The 23,216-nt window shown below is 40.7% G+C and overlaps 1 protein-coding gene across 6 annotated transcripts in view; it reads right to left on the bottom strand.

The window, feature by feature from the left end:
* Nucleotides 1–23,216, bottom strand: part of EDA (ectodysplasin A) — a 178,300-nt gene that overhangs the window by 79,252 nt on the left and 75,832 nt on the right. For all 6 annotated transcript variants that reach the window (XM_077284947.1, XM_077284943.1, XM_077284945.1 and 3 more), the window contains exon 2: nucleotides 6,726–6,831. In XM_077284947.1, coding sequence (XP_077141062.1) covers nucleotides 6,726–6,831 — 106 coding nt within the window. The remainder of the gene's footprint in view (nucleotides 1–6,725; nucleotides 6,832–23,216) is intronic.

Raw genomic sequence — 23,216 nt, 5'->3', positions numbered from 1 at the left:
CCAGTCCCTCTCAACACTTTTTTTTTTAACCTATTTCCAGTTTGATGACGCTTCGTTTTAGAAATACAAATGTATGCTGGGATACTCAAAATGTCATCAGACGACAGAGGCTGGTCTCTGCTTGCCAGGATTTCTCTTTACAATGCACACAGACAGTGCTCTCTCTTGCCTTGTAGCTTCTAATCAGAGCCTGAGAAGGCGCACACTGTCACTGTGCACTGTTAACAATATTGCAGTGAAAAGATCCTACTGAGCATACATCGGAACTGATAACCAACGCATGCTCAGTAGAGCAGAGAAAAGCCCAGCCCCTGTAATAGACATCAGTGACTGTAGCCTCTGCTTCCTGATGATGACTCGTCTGAATATCCCTTGGGGGGGGGGGGGGTTCTCAAACGAAGCATCATCAAATAGAAAACAAGTTAAAAATTAATAAAGCAGTTTGTGTAGTGAGGGAATGATAGGGACTTTTTAATTAAAGTACCGTATATACCCGAGTATAAGCCGACCCGAGTATAAGCCGACCCCCTAATTCTGCCACAAAAAAACTGGGAAAACGTATTGACTCGAGTATAAGCCTAGGGTGGAAAATGCAGCAGCTACCGGTGAATTTCAAAAATAAAAATAGATGCTCCATACCGTTCATTATGGCCCCATAGCTGTGCCATATAGTGCTCTGCACCATTCATTATTGCCCCATGGCTGTGCCATATAGTGCTCTGCACCGTTCATTATTGCCCCATAGCTGTACCATAGAAAGCTGTGCCATATAGTGCTCTGCACCGTTCATTATTGCCCCATAGCTGTGCCATATAGTGCTCTGCACCATTCATTATTGCCCCATAGCTGTGCCATATAGTGCTCTGCACCGTTCATTATTGCCCCATAGCTGTACCATAGAAAGCTGTGCCATATAGTGCTCTGCACCGTTCATTATTGCCCCATAGCTGTGCCATATAGTGCTCTGCACCATTCATTATTGCCCCATAGCTGTGCCATATAGTGCTCTGCACCGTTCATTATTGCCCCATAGATGTACCATATAAAGCTGTGCCATTGCTGCTGCTGCAATAAAAAAAAAAAATGACATACTCACCTCTCTTGCTTGCAGCTCCTCAGCGTCCCGTCCCGGCGTCTCTCTGCACTGACTGATAAGGCAGAGGGCGGCGCGCACACTATATGCGTCATCGCGCCCTCTGACCTGCACAGTCAGTGCGGAGAGACGCCGGGAAGATGGAGCGGCGCCCGGCGTGTGGAACGCGGACAGGTGAATATGTAATACTTACCTGCTCCCGGCGTCCCGCTCCTTCCCCCGGACAGCTGGTCTTCGGTGCCGCAGCCTCTTCCTCTGTCTGCGGTCACCGTTACCGCTCATTAGAGAAATGAACATGCGGCTCCACCCCTATGGGAGTGGAGTCCATATTCATTTGTCTAATGAGCGGTCCCACGTGACCGCTGAACAGAGGAAGAAGGTGCTGGCGCCGGAGAACATGGGACTGCAGGGACAGCACCAGGAGCCCCGGAAGCAGGTAAGTATGCCTCAGCGCCCTCTCCCCCTCACCCGCCGACCCTGCCGCCGACCGTGACTCGAGTATAAGCCGAGAGGGGCACTTTCAGCCCAAAAATTTGGGCTGAAAATCTCGGCTTATACTCGAGTATATACGGTATATTAGAAGAGAGATTCGATTATGACATTGAATTGAGAGACATTTTGGATTAAAATAAACGTAGGTTTCGGACTACTACTTTAATAAATTTTATTTGCTTATATCACAAATTCAGGTAAACATGATTTTTTGAAGCAGTCAGCCCAGTTAATAAACGTAATCTAAATAAATACCATTCCAAGCGACAAAGAACCATTTATTTACAATGTCGATATTCACTGAGTCCTATTTGGTTTTGATTAAATTTGATGTGGTTCAGCATCATTAGTAGAACTTTCATGGACATGGGGAATGATCTAAAAGTAGGCACCAAGCCTGTCAATAATGACCTTATGACACCATTGATGTCAGTAGTCACAGTGTTTGGAGCTTGGATTGTCTGGGTCAGTAGGGTTCTTATTGGAACAACACGACATCATGACACCATCAGCATTTTCATGAGCCAGACAAGAGAGCACGGCAAAGAAAACCTCTTAAATTAGGTCAATAGACATTCCCCAATGTACCTTATTTCCCTACTAAAAACAGCATTTTCTGAGATATCACAGCATTGGGACCCATCAGTTCAGGGCCCTATAGAATGTGGATGGGAGATGAATACCAGAAAACTACATGTACTGCTTAGTGGGTAGCTCACAAAATAATAACATTACGAAAACTGTCAACATTATTCGTCATAAATTGAAAGTGAGCAAGAGTCCAAATATTTAAAGAGAAGATGATTATGTGATTTTGCAATAGATCGTAAAAAGGCAAAAAAGCAAAAATATAATTTGTAAGGCCCTGATGTACTGATTGATTTTGTAAGATACAAAAACACCAACTATCATCTCCTACCTCAGTGATGGGAAAATCTATAATCACTGAAGCCAGATTTTACCAGTGAATTGAACATTTTGAGAATAAAGTTCAGTCCAGGAAATGAAAGAAGTGGATTTCTCTATGCAAAATATTACAAAGTATCATATTTTCATGTGCATTATTAATTCATAAAATTAAAATGATGGTTACTCTTTACAAGTAAACGGGGATGAGTGGAGAATATTACTATGCATAGCAAATGGGGCTACTTTGCTTTTCAGAGCCTTGCATTCCTTTGTTTTGGAGATGGCAATCGCTTAGGTAGGAGGACCTTACTAAAGGAGATTCTACAAACCACAAATATCACCAGTCTACAGCATAAAAGATAAAGGACCCCTGCAAAATCAGGAAAAAAGAAGCAAAGTTGCCAACTTGACGGTTTATTTTTTTGGGACAGATAATCAAAAAATCATTTACAACGAATATTTTTTACGGACGCATTGTAAAACCATAATACACCGCATTACAAATTATTACGAAAATTATATTTGCTTTGATTTTCCTAAATGGTCAAAGCTAATGAGTCATTGTAACTTTCAAATCATCAACTGTTGGAGTATAAATTGCATATTATTGGACAAACTTCCCAATGATAATGGTATTTTTTTCAAAACTAAAAAAACCTCACAATTCACTGTTCCAAATCATTATGCACAACAGAGTTTCCAACATTTTATAGCTTGGAAAGAACTGAAAATGGTCATTTGTGCAATTTGCAGCACTAAGAGGTCACATTTACTGAAATCAAAAGCTTTTTCAATCAAAAACATCTTAACAGGCCAAACTAAATTTTTTAACACAGGACCCTTCTATGACATCTCCTTCACAATTCTTGCATTCATTGAACTGGGGAACTTTTGGATAGTTTCCACTTGAATCTCTTTGCATGAAGTCAGAATAGCCTCCCAGAGCTGCTGTTTTGATGTGCACTGCCTCCCACCCTCATACATCATTTGCTTGAGGATACTCCAAAGGTTCTCAATAGTGTTGAGGTCAGGTGAAGATGGTGGCCACACCATGAGTTTATCTCCTTTTATGCCCAAAGCATTCAATGACTCCGAGGTAATCTTTGAAGAATGAGATGGTACATTGTCATGCATGGAAATCATTTTGCTACGGATTGCATGGAGTCTTCTTTTTGTACCATGGAAAAAAAGCAGCAAGTCAGAAACTCAATATACTTTGCCAAGGTCATTTTCACACCTTTATGAACCCTACCAGCTCTCACCTCATGATTACGGCTACATAACATGACTCTGCCACCTATTTGCTGACGTCGCAGCCTTGTTGGGAGATGGTGGCCATCTACCAACCATCCACTACTCCATCCATCTGGACTTTCCAGGGTTGCTCAGCACTCATCAGTAAACAAGACTGTATTAAAATTAGTCTTCATGTACATCTGGGCCCACTGAAACTGTTTCTGCATGTGAGCACTGTTAAGGGAGGCCGAATAGTAGGTTTATGCACAACTACAAGCCTATGGAGGATCCTATACCTTAAGCTTTGTAGGACTCCAGAAGTACCAGCAGCTTCAAATACCTGTTTGCTGCTTTGTAATGGTATTTCAGCAGCTGCTCTCTTAATCCTATGAATTTGTCTGGCAGAAACCTTCCTCATTATGCCTTTATCTGCATGAACCAGTCTGTGCTCTGTATCAGCCACAAATCTCTGCACAGTACGATAATTGCGCTTAAATTTTACACGAAATGCCTTGTTTTCATACCTTGTCCAAGGCATTTCACTATTTAATGCTTTTCGGCAGCAAAGAGATCCTTTTTCTTTCCCATATGGTGTTAAAACTTTGGCTGCTTAATAATGTGGAATGAACTTAAGTAATTTTCCTTTACCTGGGCTCACCTGGCAAACTAATAATCACAGGTGTTTGAGATTGATTTCATACATTTTCAAAAAAGCAGGCAGCACTCCATTTTCTTAAAGGTAATATGCAGGATTTATTTAAGCCCACATGTCTCTGCGACTTTTCGGCTCTGAATGAGCCTTTCTCAAGCCTTGAGAAAGGCTCATTCAGAGCCGAAACGTAAAGTAAAGGATTTGTGCTGTTCCAATTTTTGCTATTATGAGATTGATTTCAGTGATCCAAAGAGCCCCGAGACAAGACCATCCGTGAGTTTATTTGAAAAACAAAAAAATGAATCTTTATGACACTTAAATCCAATTTGCATAATAATTTGAAACACTGTAAATCATTATGATTATCAGCTGCATTCACTATAACTATAAAATGATGATAATTACAGTCAAAATAATTTGCACAAGTTTCTTCAATTTTAAAAAAATCACGAACGCTTCAAATTTTTCGTACGGACAGGGCTAAAAAGTGCCCTATTTTACGTTCTGTCTTGGAAGGTATGGACGTTGCCAATCCTGAAAATGAGTCTCTGTGCGCATGAACCTATGAAAACCTATGAGTAACAAATGACTGACTGGCACTTCCAAGCTAGTGTGAACAGGTGATACTAGGAGTAGCAACCTACATATACAATAAACCAAAAGAAGTTGCACTCTGTAGTGCTAAAGCATGTAAATATGAAATATATGAAATATGAATAGCACTACTGCTCTGGATAATAGGAAAAAAGTGAGACGCTTAGCACATAACTTGGCCAATTCATGCATGCCCAGCAGCCAATGACAAGACGGTCTTAAAAATGCTAGGAACCTATGTGTTTACCTCTCTAAGGCTGAAGTCTGAAATTCTGATTAGATGTGAATACCTCTCTTTAAAGCCTGAATGTATGGGTCGCTAGTAGGGTTGAGCGAAACGGATCGTTCATTTTCATAAGTCGCCGACTTTTGGCAAAGTCGGCGTCTCATGAAACCCGACCCGATCCCTGTGTGGGGTCGGCCATGCGGTACGCGATCTTGGCGCCAAAGTCGCGTTTCGTATGACGCGTTTAGCGCCATTTTTTCAGCCAATGAAGGAGTGTGGGCAGAGTGATGACATAGGGGTTAGCGGCGTGCACGGCTATCATCATTTTATCGCTTGTGCGCAGTAGGGATTTGCAATGTGTAACACAAGATCTTCTGTGCTGGGACGGAGGGGGGGGGGAGAGAGAGAGAGAGAGAGAGACAGAGAGAGAAAAAAAAATCCCCATTGACGTGCATAGGGTTTCGTGTTCCGTCCGATCCTCGACTTTTCGCAGTAATCGGCCGATTTCGCCCAACCCGACTTTTCAAAAAGTCGGGTTTCGTGAAATATGACTCGACCCTAAAAAAGTCAAAGTCGCTCAACCCTAGTCGCTAGGATCCTTCAGCCTAACGCTATGTGCACACGTAGGAAATGTGGTGCAGAATTTTCTGCACAAAATCCGCATCTTCTGGCAGAATCCGCAGCTGCGGATTTTGTGCGGATTTACCGCGGAATTGATGCGGATTTTCTGCAGTTTTTGCCACTGCGGATTTCTATCATGGAGGTGTGCGGAAATGCTGCAGATCTGCACAAAAGAAGTGACATGCACTTCTTTTAAATCCGCAGCAATTCCGCACTGATTTTTCCGCACAACTTTTTTTTTTACCCATTGATTAACATTGTACTGTACATCACAACGCGGATCTGCAGGGTTTCTGCGTGGAAAAATCCACTGCGGATCCGCAGCAAATCCGCATCGTGTGCACATAGCCTAAGAGAGGTATTCACACTAGATACGTAGGTTCCCAGCAGTTTTAAGACCGCCTTGTGGTTGGCTGCTGGGCATTTATGAATTGGCCAAATTATGTGCTAAGCGTCTCAATTTTTTCCTATTATCCAGAAATAATATTGATATTCATACTTCATATATTACATATTTACATGCTCTGGCATGACAGAGTGCAACTTCTTTTGTTTATTCTATGAAAAACTATGGCTATAATGGGGTCTGTGCGGTTCTGATTGTGGTCTCGCATTGTCCCAGACAAAATAGTTCAGATACAGCTCTATGTTGTCCAGTATTTTTGCCTGGATCTGAGACAGATCCTCCAAGGAAGATATGAATATCTTAGCTTTTACTAGTTGTAATATTAAAATAAACTCCCACCCCGAGCAGCCGACTATTATCCTGCAAAGTATTAGACGAAATGGATAATGACACAATCTTACCTGAAGCCTGAAGTATCCTTATATTACTCCTATCCCTTTCCATTTTCCTTTTATCCATTAAAGATATGAAGCCCTGGAGTAAAAGCAACACTTACTCTCAGAGCCTTCGCTGCCTTTGTTCCGCCTCGTCCTTCGTAAAAGCCTGATGCCTTCTTCCAGATGTGATCTGTCTTCGCTACTCAAACTCTTTAATAGGGCCATCTGCAAGAAAATGCAAAAAGAAAAGTGAAACATGTGACACTGAATATTTACAGATAACGTTTTATTTTAGGGGGCAAATCTAAGAACATATTTATAGAATATCCTCTGGTTAACAATCATAATTCTAACCCCATTTCTATTGCCATTTATGATAGCAGACGCGTCTCCACTGCAAAAAAAAGAGCAAAAATAGCAATTCCAGTATATTTCGGTTTTAGAAAAGCTGGCGTTACAAATTGCATCTCAATTTACCTAAAGCACACCCTATAATTAAATGGTAACTCCTGATGGTAACTCTTGCAACAACAAAAAAACACTAGTTTCATTGTTTTGGATAAACCAGCACACAAACACATACATGTGAACTATGGCTTACATCTTGGGTTCTAGGTTCTTTACGGCAATCTTTAGAAGATTAACCTTTTCTGTGAAACACTCCCAATTTTTATTTTTTTAATGAAATTTCAGCAAGTGCCGTTAGTCACTAGGAAAGTTAAACAGGTACTTCTGAAAATGTCAAAGCTTGTGTATGTGCCAAGAAATAAGAGGAAATCTGCATTCTTGCATCCAGCCGAATGGGAACGGTCTTTGTTCAAACTTGAATCCGGGAAAGATTGAGAGCGGCTTGTAATTTCAGATACCTATGCAACGTATGTACTGTAATGTAAGTGCCATGGGCAAGGCTGAACCCCAGAAATCATTACATTCAAGCGGTAAATAGCATTTTAATATTGTTTTAATGAATTACAGCAACATTAGAGGACCTTCTTATGTTCTGTGTGAAGAATAAAGGGATACCCGTGTTGTGATGTACCTTTACATATAGACATGGGCAATAGATTTCTTTTATATACCACTAAAAAAATAACCCCCACCAATCTATAACCAGATGAAAAGGGTCAATGTGTGTTCATGCCTGTCCATAGTTAAGCGGTGGTAAGTATAGTGCATCCTAAACACTTGCAGTTGTGTTCTATGACATTCATTGTTCATACTGTCCCTGTAGTATTGCAAAATACTCTATTATCTTACTGTAATCAAATGTAATAAAGCAAATCTGGAATCTTGCCATAGCGTAAACTGCCCGTCACACACAGTATTACTCTTTTTCTCGATTATCGCTAAAAGTGATAATTCTAGATCTAATTCTAGAAAACAAAATATGCTTAATATAAAAGTCTAGAGATGTGTTCACACTTAGTATCTGCACTCACTATTGGAATAGAACCCCATAACATGGGTGCGATAAAACTTAAGTTTCCACTAACCTTACAAAATCACTTCATAATCATTGATATCTTAACCTTGAAACTCAGAATCTTGTCTGAAAATCTGCAACGCAGGTCAAATACCTTCATGTAAGGTTTATGCAGAATGTGGACCAGATCACCAGTATGACAATAAAATTCTGCACATTATTCAACAGGTTATCCAGGACTATTTAATTTTTTTTTTTATTTTTTTTTTACAATGGGCCTAAAAATTTGCAGGCTGGTAGTTGCTCCCCAATGTCAATCTGTGCAGGCACAGAGCAGTCTCAGATTCTCCAGCTCCCACTGATGTCACATTGACAGAGCAGAGACTTCTCTTCTTCTCTGTTGACAGCCGGCTCCCCACTGCCTACCTGCAGGAAGCCGGCTGTCAATCAACATGACTTCAGCAGTCTCGCCCCATCGACAGAGAAGTACAGAAGAGAAGAGCTGCTCTGCTTAAGTGTAGCAGCTGAGTCGCTGGCAGAAGTGGTCAGTGACCTACTGAGTCGGTGCCAGGTAGAACAGGCGGTATTTGCCTCTATTAGTAACTACCTGCCTGTTGGTAGGAAAGAAATTAAATATTCCTGGACTACCCCTTTAAATAGATTTCACAGACCAGATAAGGCTGGTGTAAAATAAATAAATAAATAAATAAATAAATAAATAAATCAATCAATGTATAATCCTTTTTAATGGGAACCTGTCACCCCCAAAATGGAAGGTGAGCTAAGCCCACCAGCATCAGGGGCTTATCTACAGCATTCTGTAATGCTGTAGATAAGCCCCCGATGCATCCTGAAAGATGAGAAAAAGAGGTTAGATTATACTCACCCAGGGGCGGTCCCGGTCCGTTTCTCGTCCGATGGGGGTCACGGTCCGGTGCCTCCCATCTTCTTACGATGACGTCCTCTTCTTGTATTCATGCTGCGGCTCCGGCTCAGGCGTACTTTGTCTGCCAAAGTACTGCAGTGCGCAGGCACCGGGAAAGGTCAGAGAGGCCCAGCACCTGCACACTGCAGTACTTTGCTCTGCCCTCAACAGCGCAGACAAAGTACGCCTGTACTGGAGCCGCAGCGTGAATACAAGAAGAGGACGTCATCGTAAGAAGATAGGAGGCCCCGGACCGCGACACCCATCGGACCGGGACCGCCCCTGGGTGAGTATAATCTAACCTCTTTTTCTCATCTTTCAGAATAGATCAGGGGCTTATCCACAGCATTACAGAATGCTGTAGATAAGCCCCTGATGCTGGTGGGCTTAGCTCACCTTCGATTTTGGGGGTGACAGGTTCCCTTTAAAAGTGAAAACTATCTCTGCCCACCTAGCCTAAATTATAGCATCTTCGTGTACTCCTTATCTCCTGCTGCTTCTTACAACACCCCCTTGGTAAAGACTGTATACAGTGGGTGAAATATGTATTAACCCCTTCAACCCTGGCCATTTTACATTTGTTTGTTTTCCGTTTTTTTTGCTCCTCTTCTTCCCAGTGCCATAACCTTGGCTTGTTTTTTTGTGGGACAAGTTATACTTTTGAATGACACTATTGATTTTACCATGTAATGTACTGGAAAATGGGGGGAAAAATTCCAAGTTCGGTGAAATTGCAACCATGTTCACTAAATTATAGAACTGACCTGCCATTATGATTCTCCAGGTCATTACGAGTTTGCAGATACCAAATATGTATAGCTTCTTTTTTATTTAAGAAAATCCAAAATTTGTATAAAAAAATATATATATGGTACCATTTTCCAAGACCCATAGATCTATTTTTCAGGATCTGGGGCTGGATGAGGGTTTATTTTTTGCATGCCGAGCTGATGTTTTTATTGATACCATTTTTGGGTATTTTATTGCATTTAATTGCAATGTTGTAATTCTGGCATTTTTTAAATTTTTGGGATCTTTTGAGAATCCAGAATGCAGGCATTAGGCTATATTCGTGCTTCTCATCCACATATGGTTCCCTTTCCCGTATAGATCTAGCACTTGGAAATGTGATGGCTAGGCTGCTACACTCAGTGGAATATTTGCACCGTAGTCTATCGGATCATTTCTCCAAAACCTAACAAGCTTCCGCAGTTGCTAGACGAATTCTTCAAGAGTAATATGGGATCCGCTTCAGCTGCAATTGTCTGGGACACTATGAAGGCCTTTTTCAGAGGTCTTCGAATTAAAGAGGTGGGCGGAATTAAGAATGCCACCAGAGCATTAAAAAAACACTTTAGATGGAGGTATAAAATGCTGAAAGTCGATATCTAACTTACCTCTGCGATAATCACTAAGCTTGCCTTATTTATGCCGAATAAGTAGACTACCGCCATCCCTAAGCAATATAAAGACCCCAACTCCCACAATCATATCGTCCAATTTCGCTACTACATACGGACATTAAAATAATAGCTAAAGTCTTTGCAAACCGCCTTGCTAGAGTCACTACGCGCATCATACATCCAGATCAAACTTGATTCATGCCTAATAAGTTGACAACAATCAATTATCAGCCACCTATATATAGGTGTCACTCGACGCAGCCATAGGCGGTGATCTCAAATATGGGTTTTGGTGAGAGATTCATTGAATGGGTTACCTTGCTATACTCTGCTCCACAGGCTAAAGTAAAAGCAAATGGGTTAATATACGGTCGCTTCTGTATAGGGGAACGGGGCAGGGTTGCTCTCTCTCTCCACTCTTATTCTGAATAGCAATCGAGTCTTTGGCAGAAATGTTGAGAATATTAACAATATTAAGTGTAAGGGTTTAAATATGGTTCTTTAATTGAAAAAGTCACTTTTTATGCAGGCGATGGGTTACTATTAGTGATGAGCAAATATACTCATTACTCGAGATTTCCCGAGCACGCTCGGGGGTCCTCCAAGTATTTTTTAGTGCTCGGAGATTTAGTTTTTCTTGCTGCAGCTGAATGATTTACATCTGTTAGCCAGCATAAGTACATGTGGGGATTCCCTAGCAACCAGGCACATGTACTTATGCTGGCTAACAGATGTAAATCATTCAGCTGCGGCAAGAAAAACGAAATCTCCGAGCACTAAAAAATACTCGGGAGGACCCCCGAGCGTGCTCGAGAAATCTCGAGTAACGAGTATATTCGCTCATCACTAGTTACTATTTCTAAATGATGGGCCCAATTCATTAAAAGGAGGCAATCTCCATAATAAGTCAATTTGGAACCCTTTCGGGTCTTACAATTAATTGGAATAAATCTTTCCTTATGACCCTAGGCCCGAAGTCACCTGCATATAAAGAACTCTCAGGTCAATTAAAAGTAGCGACTTTACTTAAGAATTTGAGAATTCAAAATCAGAAGAAGAAGAGGATTCCAGGATTAAGTTACAAACTTTGCATAAGCCTAAAACCAATGGTGGTTTAGCAATACCAGATCCCTTTCTATACTTAACTTCTTCACAATTACAACATGAGAGGCTCAAACGGGGAAAATGTGACACCTATCTCCTCAATGACCATGTTGAGATGAGTGCTTAAAGGATATAAACTGGTCCACTCTGGGAGATTTTTGATGGCACTACCACCAACTCCTGTGACGATGCTTGGTTTGGATAGAATTTTGAAAAAAAAGCTAAAGATCAGCTTAAAATAACAGGGGTCACCAAGTATTTATTAATTTGGAAAAACAAACTACTTGGAGCTTGATAGGCTAAAAGAGTTAGATCTTTGGGAAAGAAAGAGTATCTGCACAATAGCGCAATTGTATAGTGAGAGGAATTTTAAAACATTTGAGATGCTCAGGCAAGAATTTCATTTACCGAACAGTAGGTTTCTCCAATATTCCAATATTTACAACTTAGACACACCTGTGTAGTTCAAGCCAAATCTAACGCTTTGCAATGATATCTGCCCCTTTTCTGGATATGGTGGTGATTGGGGGTGACACCTCTAACCAGTCACAACCTGGTGTTGTCCACCAAAATTTCAGGTAGAGAAGTAAAGATAATTATCAGAAGAGTTGTCCGAGAGCCAAGGACCACCTGTGGAGAGCTACAGAAAGACCTGGAATCAGCAGGTACATTTGTTTCAAATAAAACTAAGTAATGCACTCAACCGCCATACCCTATATGCACGCTCACCACGCAAGACTATTGCTGTTCTAAAATCATGTTCAAGCAGGTTTAAAGTTAGCTCAACAACATTTAGACAAGCCTGTGGAATACTGGGAGTATATAGTCTGGTCAGATAAGACCAAAATTTAACTCTTTGGATGTTTTAATATACACCATGTTTGGAGGACAAAAGGAGCTACATACAGTGGGTACGTAAAATATTTAGACCCCTGTGAGCTAAGAGGTCTTATATAGACAGGTATGTGCCTCTCCAAATCAAGCCAATAAAAAGTAAAAAAAAAAAAAAAAGGTTTTAAAAATATTTTTAAAAAATAAGTTCAAATTACCGTACCCCCAATTAGGAAAAAGGTTTTAAAAATATTTTTTACAAATAAGTTCAAATCACCCCCAATTAGGAAAAAAAACGTAAAAACTCACATATTTGGTATCAGTGTTCAGAAATATCCGATCAAACAAAATATAAAGTAAATGAATCAGATAAGTAAAAGTCGTAACGAGAAAAAAATCGAAACACCAGAAATAAGTTTTTTTGGCCACCTTAACATTGCAATAAAATACAACAACAGAAAATCAAAACAGCGTAATTTTGCACACAGAGATCTCCCAAGAAAGACAAAACCTCACTTTTACTTCCTTGTTGAACAATAAAAATAATTTCACCCACGTGGAAAGTTAAAAAAACAAGCACACAAAAAAAACAACCAAATGCCAGAATTGCAGTTTTCGATTATTTCGTCCAACAGAAAAATACAATAAAAAAAGTTTCCTTAAATGTACCAAGGAAAACTAATCTTGTTACGCAAAAACAAGCTCTATAAATGACTAAATGAAAAACGTATGGCCCTCAAAATACACTACTCCTAAAAAATAGAGATATTGGGATTTCGAGCTAAATTTTTGGAAAATAAAAAAAAGTTCACGCCACAGCGATATTTATCATCAAGGTAGGGCATTTAAGTAGAAGCATGCACTGGAGTTTTTCTCATCTCAAACAATTTATTGAAACAAAAGTCTACAACAGTGGTGAGTATACCCCAACAAAACGGTCAGTGTCTCAGTAAGGCTAGGTTCACATCACGTTAGCACAATCTGCTTAATGGATCCGTCAAACGGATGCGCTAACATTGAGCCCCAAATTGTCTGTATTTTTGCGAACGCGTTAACACATGGTTGCATTGCGTTGGCCTGCGTTAGCAATAGAGTTCTATGCAGAGCGAACGCTTCTGTTCGCCGTGCGTTCTCCGTAACGGACCCAAAAATGCGATAGTCCGCGTTCGAAGGTGTGTCACAAAATAACGGACCATCGCTAACACTTGCCGATTTTGACATGCGATAGGATCCTCTACGCTAATGGAAGTCTATGGGTGCGTTAACGGATTTGTTACATTGCGTTAGTGCCGCTTAGAAACAGATTCGTTAAACGGATTGCCCTAACGCGATGTGAACCTAGCCTAACTTGTCATGTGGCCATGAGCATCAATTACAGCTTGACAACTATGGCTCATGCTGTTTACAAGTGGAGTTATTGTCTGCTAAGGCCGGAGTCACACTACAGCGAGATACGGCCGAGTCTCGCAGGTTAAAAACAAGCTCTGGCACCGGCACTCCGGAGCGGAGCGTGCGGCTCGATGTATTGCATGTGGCTCAGAATTCCTTTTTTTTTTCTATTTTTTATCATGAGGAGTTAATAAAAGTTAGCTACACCCCAAAGTGATGCCACTGATAAATACAACTCATCCTGCAAAAAAAATAAGCATGCAGCTACATTGACAAAAACAAATAAAATATTACAGCTCGTGAAAAAAAAAAAATGAAGTGCCCAAAATAGGTTAGCTCTTAAAGGGAACCTGTCACCCCCAAAATCGAAAGTGAGCTAAGCCCACCGGCATCAGGGGCATTCTGGAATGCTGTAGATAAGCCCCCGATGTATCCTGAAAGATGAGAAAAAAAGGTTAGATTATACTCACCCAGGGGCGGTCAGGCTGCGGTCCGGCCCAATGGGTGTCGCGGTGCGGTCCGGCGCCTATCTTCTTATGATGATGTCCTCTTCTTGTCTTCACGCTGCGGCTCCGGTGCAGGCGTATTTTGTCTGCCCTGTTGAGGGCAGAGCAAAGTACTGCAGTGCGCATGCGCCGGGAAAGGTCAGAGAGGCCCAATGCCTTCGCACTGCAGTACTTTGCTCTCTCTATATATATATAATCAGTTTTTTGTACTTGTATTTAGCAAATAAAGAAATAAATGAAAAAAATTGCGTCAGGTCCCCCTATTTTTAATAACCAGGCAAAGGAAAGCATGGAGCTTCCCAGCCTATTAATGTCAGCCTGCAGCTGTTAGTTTAGCCTTTATTGGTAATTAAAAAGGGGAAAAACCTAAAACCAGCAAAAAAAAAAAAAAAAAAAAAGGGGACCCCCAGGCTGGAAAGTTCCATGGTTATTTGCCCCTTTCCAGACTAAAATGAACGACTCACAGCTGTCTGCTTTCTCTTAGCTGGTTATTAAAAAACAGGGGGGACCCCAGGCCATTTTGTTTTAAGTTTATTCCTTAAAAGCTGCTGAGTAAGCTCCAAACAGCTTATTAAATACCTGACGGCTATCTATCTCTCTCTCTATATATCTGTATATAACATTGCTTTAGTGGTTAGAAAAGTACCGTATATACTCGAGTATAAGCCGAGATTTTCAGCCCAAATTTTTGGGCTGAAAGTGCCCCTCTCGGCTTATACTCGAGTCACAGTCTGTGACAGGGTCGGCGGGTGAGGGGGAGAGGGCGCTGAGGCATACTTACCTAGTCCCAGCAATCCTAGTCCCAGCAACACTGTCTTCGGGTGCCGCAGCTCTTCCCCTGTACAGCGGTCACGTGGGACCGCTCATTAGAGAAATGAATATGGACTCCACTCCCATAGGGGTGGAGCCGCATATTTCTCTAATCAGCGGTGCCGGTGACCGCTGATAGAGGAAGAGGCTGCGGCACCCGGAGACCAGCTGCGGCACCCGGAGACCAGCTGCCCGGGGGAAGGAGTGGGACGCCGGGAGCAGGTAAGTATCGCATATTTACCTGTCCATGTTCCACACGCCGGGCGCCGCTCTGTCTTCCCGGCGTCTCTCCGCTCTGACTGTTCAGGTCAGAGGGCGCGATGACGCATATAGTGTGCGCGCCGCCCTCTGCCTGATCAGTCAGTGCAGAGAGACGCTGGGACCGGACGCTGGGGAGCTGCAAGCAAGAGAGGTGAGTATGTGTTTTGGGTTTTTTTTATTGCAGCAGCGTTATATATGGCACAGATTTATGTGGAGCATCTATGGGGCCAAACTGAACGCTGCAGAGCATTCCATATGGGGCAGCTTTATAATGAGCATCTATGGGGCCAAACTGAATGGTGCAGAGCATATAGGGAACAGATTTATAATGAGCATCTATGGGGCCAAACTGAACGCTGCAGAGCATATAGGGAACAGCTTTATAATGAGCATCTATGGGGCCAAACTGAACAGTGCAGAGCATATAGGGCACAGCTTTATAATGAGCATCTATGGGGCCAAACTGAACGGTGCAGAGCATATAGGGAACAGCTATATAAGGAGCATCTATGGGGCCATAATGAACGCTGGAGAGCATATAGGGCACAGCTTTATAATGAGCATCTATGGGGCCAAACTGAACGGTGCAGAGCATATATGGCACAGCTTTATATGGAGCATCTATAGGGCCATAATGAACGGTGCAGAGAATTGTATATGGGGCACAGCTTTATATGGAGCATCTATGGGGCCATAATGAACGGTGCAGAGCATTCTATATGGCACAACTATATATGGATAATATATGGGGCAATAATCAATGGTATGGAGCATTATATATGGCACAGCTTTATATGGAGCATCTATGGGGCAATAATGAATGATATGGAGCATCTATTTTTATTTTTCGCCGGTAGCTGCTGCATTTTCCACCCTAGGCTTATACTCGAGTCAATAAGTTTTCCCAGTTTTTTGTGGCAAAATTAGGGGGGTCGGCTTATACTCGGGTCGGCTGATAGTCGAGTATATACGGTAGCTTTAAATTACAGAGATTACAGTATGTAAAAGATGACATTAAAAACGCATTGCATATACATGTCATACGGATGCTAGGTGAAGAAAAAAATATACACTCGCGTGACATAATTTGCAACATATACATTCCACTCATCCAATTTTTCAGGAGCAACATAGTATTTTTATATGTTAATGTGAGTGAGCCATTTCAGTGTTCGCATGCTGTCAGGGTTTTACAGTATTGCTAGCAAGAGCAGGAGGTCACGCTACTTCAAGCATGCGATTTACATACTTCTGCTCACATTACAACTAGATGTGCTGGGCTTCTTGGCGATTTTATCTTCACTTTTTTTATTGTGGCTTTTCCGGATCCAAACTTTTATTTTTGCTGATAGTCATATGAAGGGCTTGTTTATTTAAGGATGAGTTGTAATAATGACATCAGTTAGGGGTACAGATTAGTGATGAGCGAATATACTCGTTACTCGAGATTTCCCGAGCACGCTCGGGTGTCCTCCGAGTATTTAGTTTTTAGCGCCTCAGCTGAATGATTTACATCTGTTAGCCACCATAAGTACATGTGGGGGTTGCCTGGTTGCTAGGGAATCCCCACATGTACTTATGCTGGCTAACAGATGTAAATCATTCAGCTGCGGCGCTTAAAAACTAAAACTCCGAGCACTAAAAAATACTCAGAGGACACCCGAGCATGCTCGGGAAATGTCGAGTAACGAGTATATTTGCTTAGCTCTAGTAAAGATACTAAAACTTATTAAAGTTTTATAAACTCGTAGTGACAAAGAAGATAAAAAAAAGCAACTTTGTCACTTTAACTTTGTTCTACATTTTAAGCAATTTTCTGTACTCCACTAAAAAAATTACTTTTATTCTGTCTGATTGTGATATGGTGATTATAATACAAAATTTAAATTGTTTTTCTTACTACTTTTGTACAATCTATACACTTGAAAAAAAGCTTTGATTTTTCGTTGCCTTATCGCTATCATATGTTTCACAATTTTCCAACAGATGAGATTTTTTTTTGTATGTGTGTGTGAAACAAGCTGAAGTTTTCGTTGGTGGCCTTTTGACGATGTTTTTATTATCTATTCTAAGAGGCAAAATGAACACAAAGAAAAAAGTAATTCGACAAAATTATTGGTATCCTTTAGTTAAAGTTAATAAAAACAACATTGATCACTGAAATAGAGTTACACTGACTAAAGTAATTTTACATTTAAATTTACTGAATATTAACGAATGACAATCAAACATTGTTTTTGAATTTTGGTTCAACAGAAAAATAAATAAAAAAATAGAAAAGATTGAAAATAATTTGACCTCAGGGACATGCTAAGCTAAAAAATGTCCTGAAAGAAAGTAGCATCTAAAAGTGGCAATAAACTTGTAGTCACGCAATCTGCCTATTTAAAGGGTGTAAAGTCGTTATTGTGCGCTTTAAACTCAGGATATTACAGAGTACATTAAAAACATTAAACAAAAAAAATCTTATTTATTAAATATTATTGTTCTGTCTCCGCCATCTAATTTGTTGCCTCCAATTGTTTGTTTGCATAATCGCAGTTTCTCAGTATACAGTATTGATATATTCATGCCTTTATTCATCTGTAGTGCTTTGGCTCCCTCTAGCGGTCAGAGATATGTTGACTGTTCTATTTTTCTGCTATGTATTTTTTATGTCTGATCCTCCTTTGCAATGCATTATGGTAGCTCAGCCCACATTTCCCTCCAGTTTTCATTCACTTCCTCTAGTTTGCCTTCCAGGGAAGACGCTTACACTTCATTCCCCTTGCGATTGCATTGCCGGTATGTCTTTATGTTTTTTCTCTAGATATTTCTGCTCTATATTAGCCTAGCTTAACCAGTTGCACTCCTAGTTCAGTTACTAGCCTTCTAAATGTAATGCATAATGTTTATCATGTGTAGTATGTATCGTTCTATACCATGTACTGATTCCATGTATATCATTGTTCACAGTTTCACCGCATCAATATACCAATACGTTTAATAAAGCACAGACTCAACCACAGTCTCCTTATTGGACCCGGTATAGCGGTTTAGCTGACTGGATAGCTACATGAGCCTGCCTCATTTAGTGAGGACAGAACAATTATATTAAAAACTTTGAACAAACAACAAATCAGAGAGCTGCTAATAAGGTGCAGGGATATATAGAATATCAATAGCAGTCAAAATTAAGGTATTTACAAGGAGTACCAAACACTTGGTACTGACGCTACTGCCAATAGTGAAAGCGAAATTGATCGGCTTAGCAGAGAGAGGGAACTCTCTCTGCAATGCAGATGGTCCCCATGGTGAGCCCAGCCAAAAGATCGCCAAGGGGTCACCCAGGTAAGCTGGCCTATAAGTAGTTTAACACAAACCGACATCTCCAGAACACATACAATCATTCCCCATACGGAAAAAGTGCTGGAGTACAAAATAAGCACAGGACAACTCCCATTATAAATAGATCCTACAGAGAACTGTGGAGTATAACATCCCAAAAATCAGAAACTGTGAACTTAATTATAAAAATACACATTGTTATTGAACAAATATTGATAAAACAAGTAAAAAATTCAGTGTTTGGAAAGAATGGTGATGACACTGACAAAAACGACGCACCTAAAAACCACATGTTGCCAAAGATGGCATCGCACCAGGGCGGCACAATCAGAGGTGTTGGTACTGAAAATAATACAGAGGCACTATAGACTAAATCAGGGAGACACAGGTGTGATCACCCAAATGAACTGTGCATGCAAAACTGGCCTAAGTTCAATAGGGAGTATGGTACCTGTGATACTCCGAGTGAAAGGACAAAATTACATGTGCCTGACCTTAAATCAGTCTAAATAAAGTGACACATGCCTACAGAAAGTGCCATATATAGTGCTTACCCATGTGGGACATGGAGAAGATGCGTACGCTGTCAAGAACGTACGGTGGCCTATAAGTTTCTGTTCAGGGAAGGAGCCGACACGCCTACTGCCTCTGTGTGCACAGCACAGATTTAATACGCTGTAATGCAAAAGCATGCAAATATAAAAAAAAACTATCACTCTGGCATCGCTGTAACTGCACAAACCCAAAGAATAAAGCCGTCTAATCACTTGAGAATGATGTGAAATATGGCTTGAGAAACGGTGTAAAAAATAAACAAAAGCAATTCTGCTGTGGATTTATTTATTATGCCTCCCAAAGATAGCAGTAAGGCTCTGCTCGCACTTATCCTGCGCTCTACAGTGAGCTCTAACATAAGGGTTTCCATGTAAATCTCTGCAAATTGTCTATTCAAAGAGGAAAAGGACTAGAACTCTAGTGCCACCTATTGGAAGTAGCAATCCTAACAGTCAATGTCGACCCTTTAACGAGCCTTGTCACATGACTTAGGATAATAGCCAAACCAGAATCTCAATTTACAGACACTGTGTTTCGGGGTACTGACCCTCGTCAGTGCAAAGTGGAGATCTGGTTTGGCCGATTGAGAGGCGTCTGACCGGGATCCAAGAAGTATCATTCCTCCTTGCGGAGAGTGACATGTTAAGCATGTCGAGGTGAGGAGACTTAAATCTCTGAAATATGTGATTCAGACAGAACCCCCGGCAGAAGATTCCAAATAATGACGAAGATGGAGGGACTGTGGATGCCATATGGCCTATGCTCCAGCAGTGTCTGTCCTTTTAAGCATGCATAAAAGTGCCACTGGCCACAGTTTTTGCAACTCTGAAAAGAAGGACACGGCTGAACAGAGGCCAGACGGAGTCCAGACTTATGTTGCCTCATAGTGATTTGATCAGTCAGGAGTTTCATCGGATTCACGTCATTTGGAGATTTAGATATAAATCCTGATGTAAGTGCTCATTGTAGGGCACAGAATAAAATTGATCCTAAACATTATGTAAAATGTTCCCAATAAAAGCTCAACACAATCCACAAAAGAGCAAGTCCCCACTCAGTATTGTTACCCATTAACGGAAAAATAGGGGGGTTCCACGTTACTGGTAACACAAATACTCTGGAAAAGAATGGCTCCCATCAACAAGAAATCCAGCGAATTCTGAGCTTTCAAACCCAAATCCCCCCCCCTCTTTTCTAGTGTGCCTAAACCACATTTATCCAAGAAATATCGTTTCTCCTTGCGGAGATCGACATGCTAAGCATGCCGAGATGAAAAGACTTAAAGCCACAATGCTCCTCTGGGAAATATGCTAATTATGCAAATTGTCTCTTCAGAGAGGAAGAGAACTAGAACTCTAGTGCCACCTATTGGAAGTAGCAATCCTACAAGTCAATGTTGACCCTTTAACGAGCCTTGTCACATGCCTTAGGATAATAGCCAAACCAGAATCACAATTTGCAGACACTGTGTTTTGGGGTACTGCCCCTCGTCAGTGCAAAGTGGAGATCTGGTTTGGCTGTGTGAGAGGCGTCAGACCGTTATCCAAGAAGTATTGTTTCTCCATGTGGATATCGACATGCTAAGCATGCCGAGATGAGGAGACTTAAAGCCACAATGCTCCTCTGGGAAATATGCTAATTATGCAAATTGTTTCTTCAGAGAGGAAGAGAGCTAGAACTCTAGTGTCACCTATTGGAAGGTAGCAATCCTACAAGTCAATGTTGACTCTGAAACACAGTGTCTGCAAATTGAGATTCTGGTTTGGCTTTTATCCTAAGTCATGTGACAAGGCTCATTAAAGGGTCAACATTGACTTGTAGGATTGCTACCTTACAATAGGTGGCACTAGAGTTCTAGCTCTCTTCCTCTCTGAAGAGACAATTTGCATGATAAACCACATTTAGCGTCCACATGGCATTTTTTTAGCTATAATAGCCAGCTTATGCTTCTGGAGCTATGTACTCCATAAATTAAGCTGGGCACTACAACGTACTGGGCACTACAATAACAGATTTGCAATTTTCGCTCAGAAACATCTCTTGCTGTTTGCTTCTGGGAAACACAAATGAAGACAAAATTGTCACTATACCTGTAAATAAATTCCCAGAGGGGTGTAATTTCCAAAATGAGGTCACTTGAGAGGAGTTCTGCAGTTCCGGAACTTAGGAGATCTGAATATGGTGTGCTAAAACTATTCTAGAAAAATTGGTGCTTCAAGAGTCAAATAGCGCTCCTTCCTCCAGAGTCTCGTCGTGTGGCTAAGCAGTACGGCCAAATATGGGGTATTTCCACGTTCAGCAGAAATTGTGTGTAAAATTTTTCGTGCTACTTTTACCGATTTCCTCATGTGAAAATGTAGAATCTGGGGCTAAAAACATTTTTTTGGTAATAATGTAATTTTTTTTCACTGCCAATGGCATAAGGTTCTGTGACACACCCGTGGTATCACTATGATCACTGCACCCTTAGATTCATTAAGGGGTGTAGTTCATAAAATGAGGTCAATTATGGAAGGGTCCTGCTGATCTGGCACCTCAGGGGCTCTGCCAATATGACATGGTACCCGTAAACCAGTGCAGCAAAATCTGCACCACAATATGGCTCTCCTTCCCTTCTGAGCTGTGCACTGTGCCTCTAAAGCAGTTTGTGACCACAAATGGGGTATCGGTGAACTCACGAAAAATTGCACAACAAATTGCACCATTCATTTTTTCCTTTTACCCCTGTGAAAATGAAAAAAATTGGGGCTGAAGCAATATTTTTGTGGGAAAATACCTGTGAAGCACTTAAAGGATTAATACACTTCTTGAATTTTTTTGCACTTTGAGGGGTGCAGTTTTTAGACTGGTGTCACTTCTGGGTATTTTGTGTCATATAGGCCCCTCAAAGTCACTTCAAACGTGATGTGATCCCAACAAAAAAAAGGTTTTGTAAATTATGTTGGAAAATGAGAAATTGCTGATAATTTTCTTTTTGTTAGCAAGTTAGAAGGGTTAAACTTTATATTTAAAAAAATAATGCTCATGTAAAATAGACATGTGGTAAATGTTATTTAACTATTTTGTGTGATATAACTCTCTGGGTTAAGGGCATAGCAATTGAAGATTGAAAATTGCAATATTTTCAAAAGTTTCGCAAAATGTCCGATATATTTCCATTTGTGGGAAAGGGTTAAAGATGGAAAAACATGTATCAAAGAGCATAACAAATCAGATAAGCATATCAAGATAATATTACAAAATATTAAAGGGTTATTCCCAGCTTTATAAGTGGGTGTTATTGGATATCGACTGGAAATACAAACAGTTTTGTAATTTACAGCTTATTAAAATTTTCAGACGTTCTTTAGATATTAACATTTTTCTTTATTTTTGTTTACAGCTCAGTGCCTTGGAGACCGACCACCGCTTCTAGACAGCGTGACATATGAAGTGCTTACAAGCTCTATTCTGAGCTGGAAAACACCGTTTTGAAGCTGAACAAGATTGGTGGAGCTCGCTGCTATTGCCAGTCCTCCACAGCTTCGATACAGTGCTTACAATCTAGGCAGCAGCAGTGGTCGGTCTTCTAGGCAATGAGCTGTATATCTATTAAAAAAAATTTAAAAAAAGTTAATATCTTAAGAACGACTTTACATCTTAATAAACAATAAATTGCAAAAAAGTGCTTGTTACTGCAAGTTACTGAAAACTGCAGACAATACCTTTAAATATTAGTAAACTTTGTAAACGATATCTTATTTTGATCATTAATTAATGTGAATATATGAAAATTAAACCCGAATGAAATGCTAGCCTGATGCACACGCACAGCTGTAATGCTACGCATAGATAAGTATCCATTTCTCTAAGCTGCATGTAATGAAATTAAAGCGCTGCTGGAGTAGGTTCTCCTACTAATATAAAAATATCCCCAGGGCACACAATTCAGCGAAACTTGTCTCCAAGCCTAAGTAATACAACAATCTACAGAGTTAGGTGTTGCAATCCTTTGCAGAACAGAGGGCGTTTCCAAAGCTGGGATTAGTTCATGCCTGAGGTGCGTGGCAAGGTCAAGGATAGTGTTGTATCATGCC

This window comes from Ranitomeya variabilis, chromosome 2 (genome assembly GCF_051348905.1).
Source record: "Ranitomeya variabilis isolate aRanVar5 chromosome 2, aRanVar5.hap1, whole genome shotgun sequence".
In the NCBI taxonomy this organism is placed as follows: domain Eukaryota; kingdom Metazoa; phylum Chordata; class Amphibia; order Anura; family Dendrobatidae; genus Ranitomeya; species Ranitomeya variabilis.
This window is presented reverse-complemented; position numbering and strand designations above follow the sequence as displayed.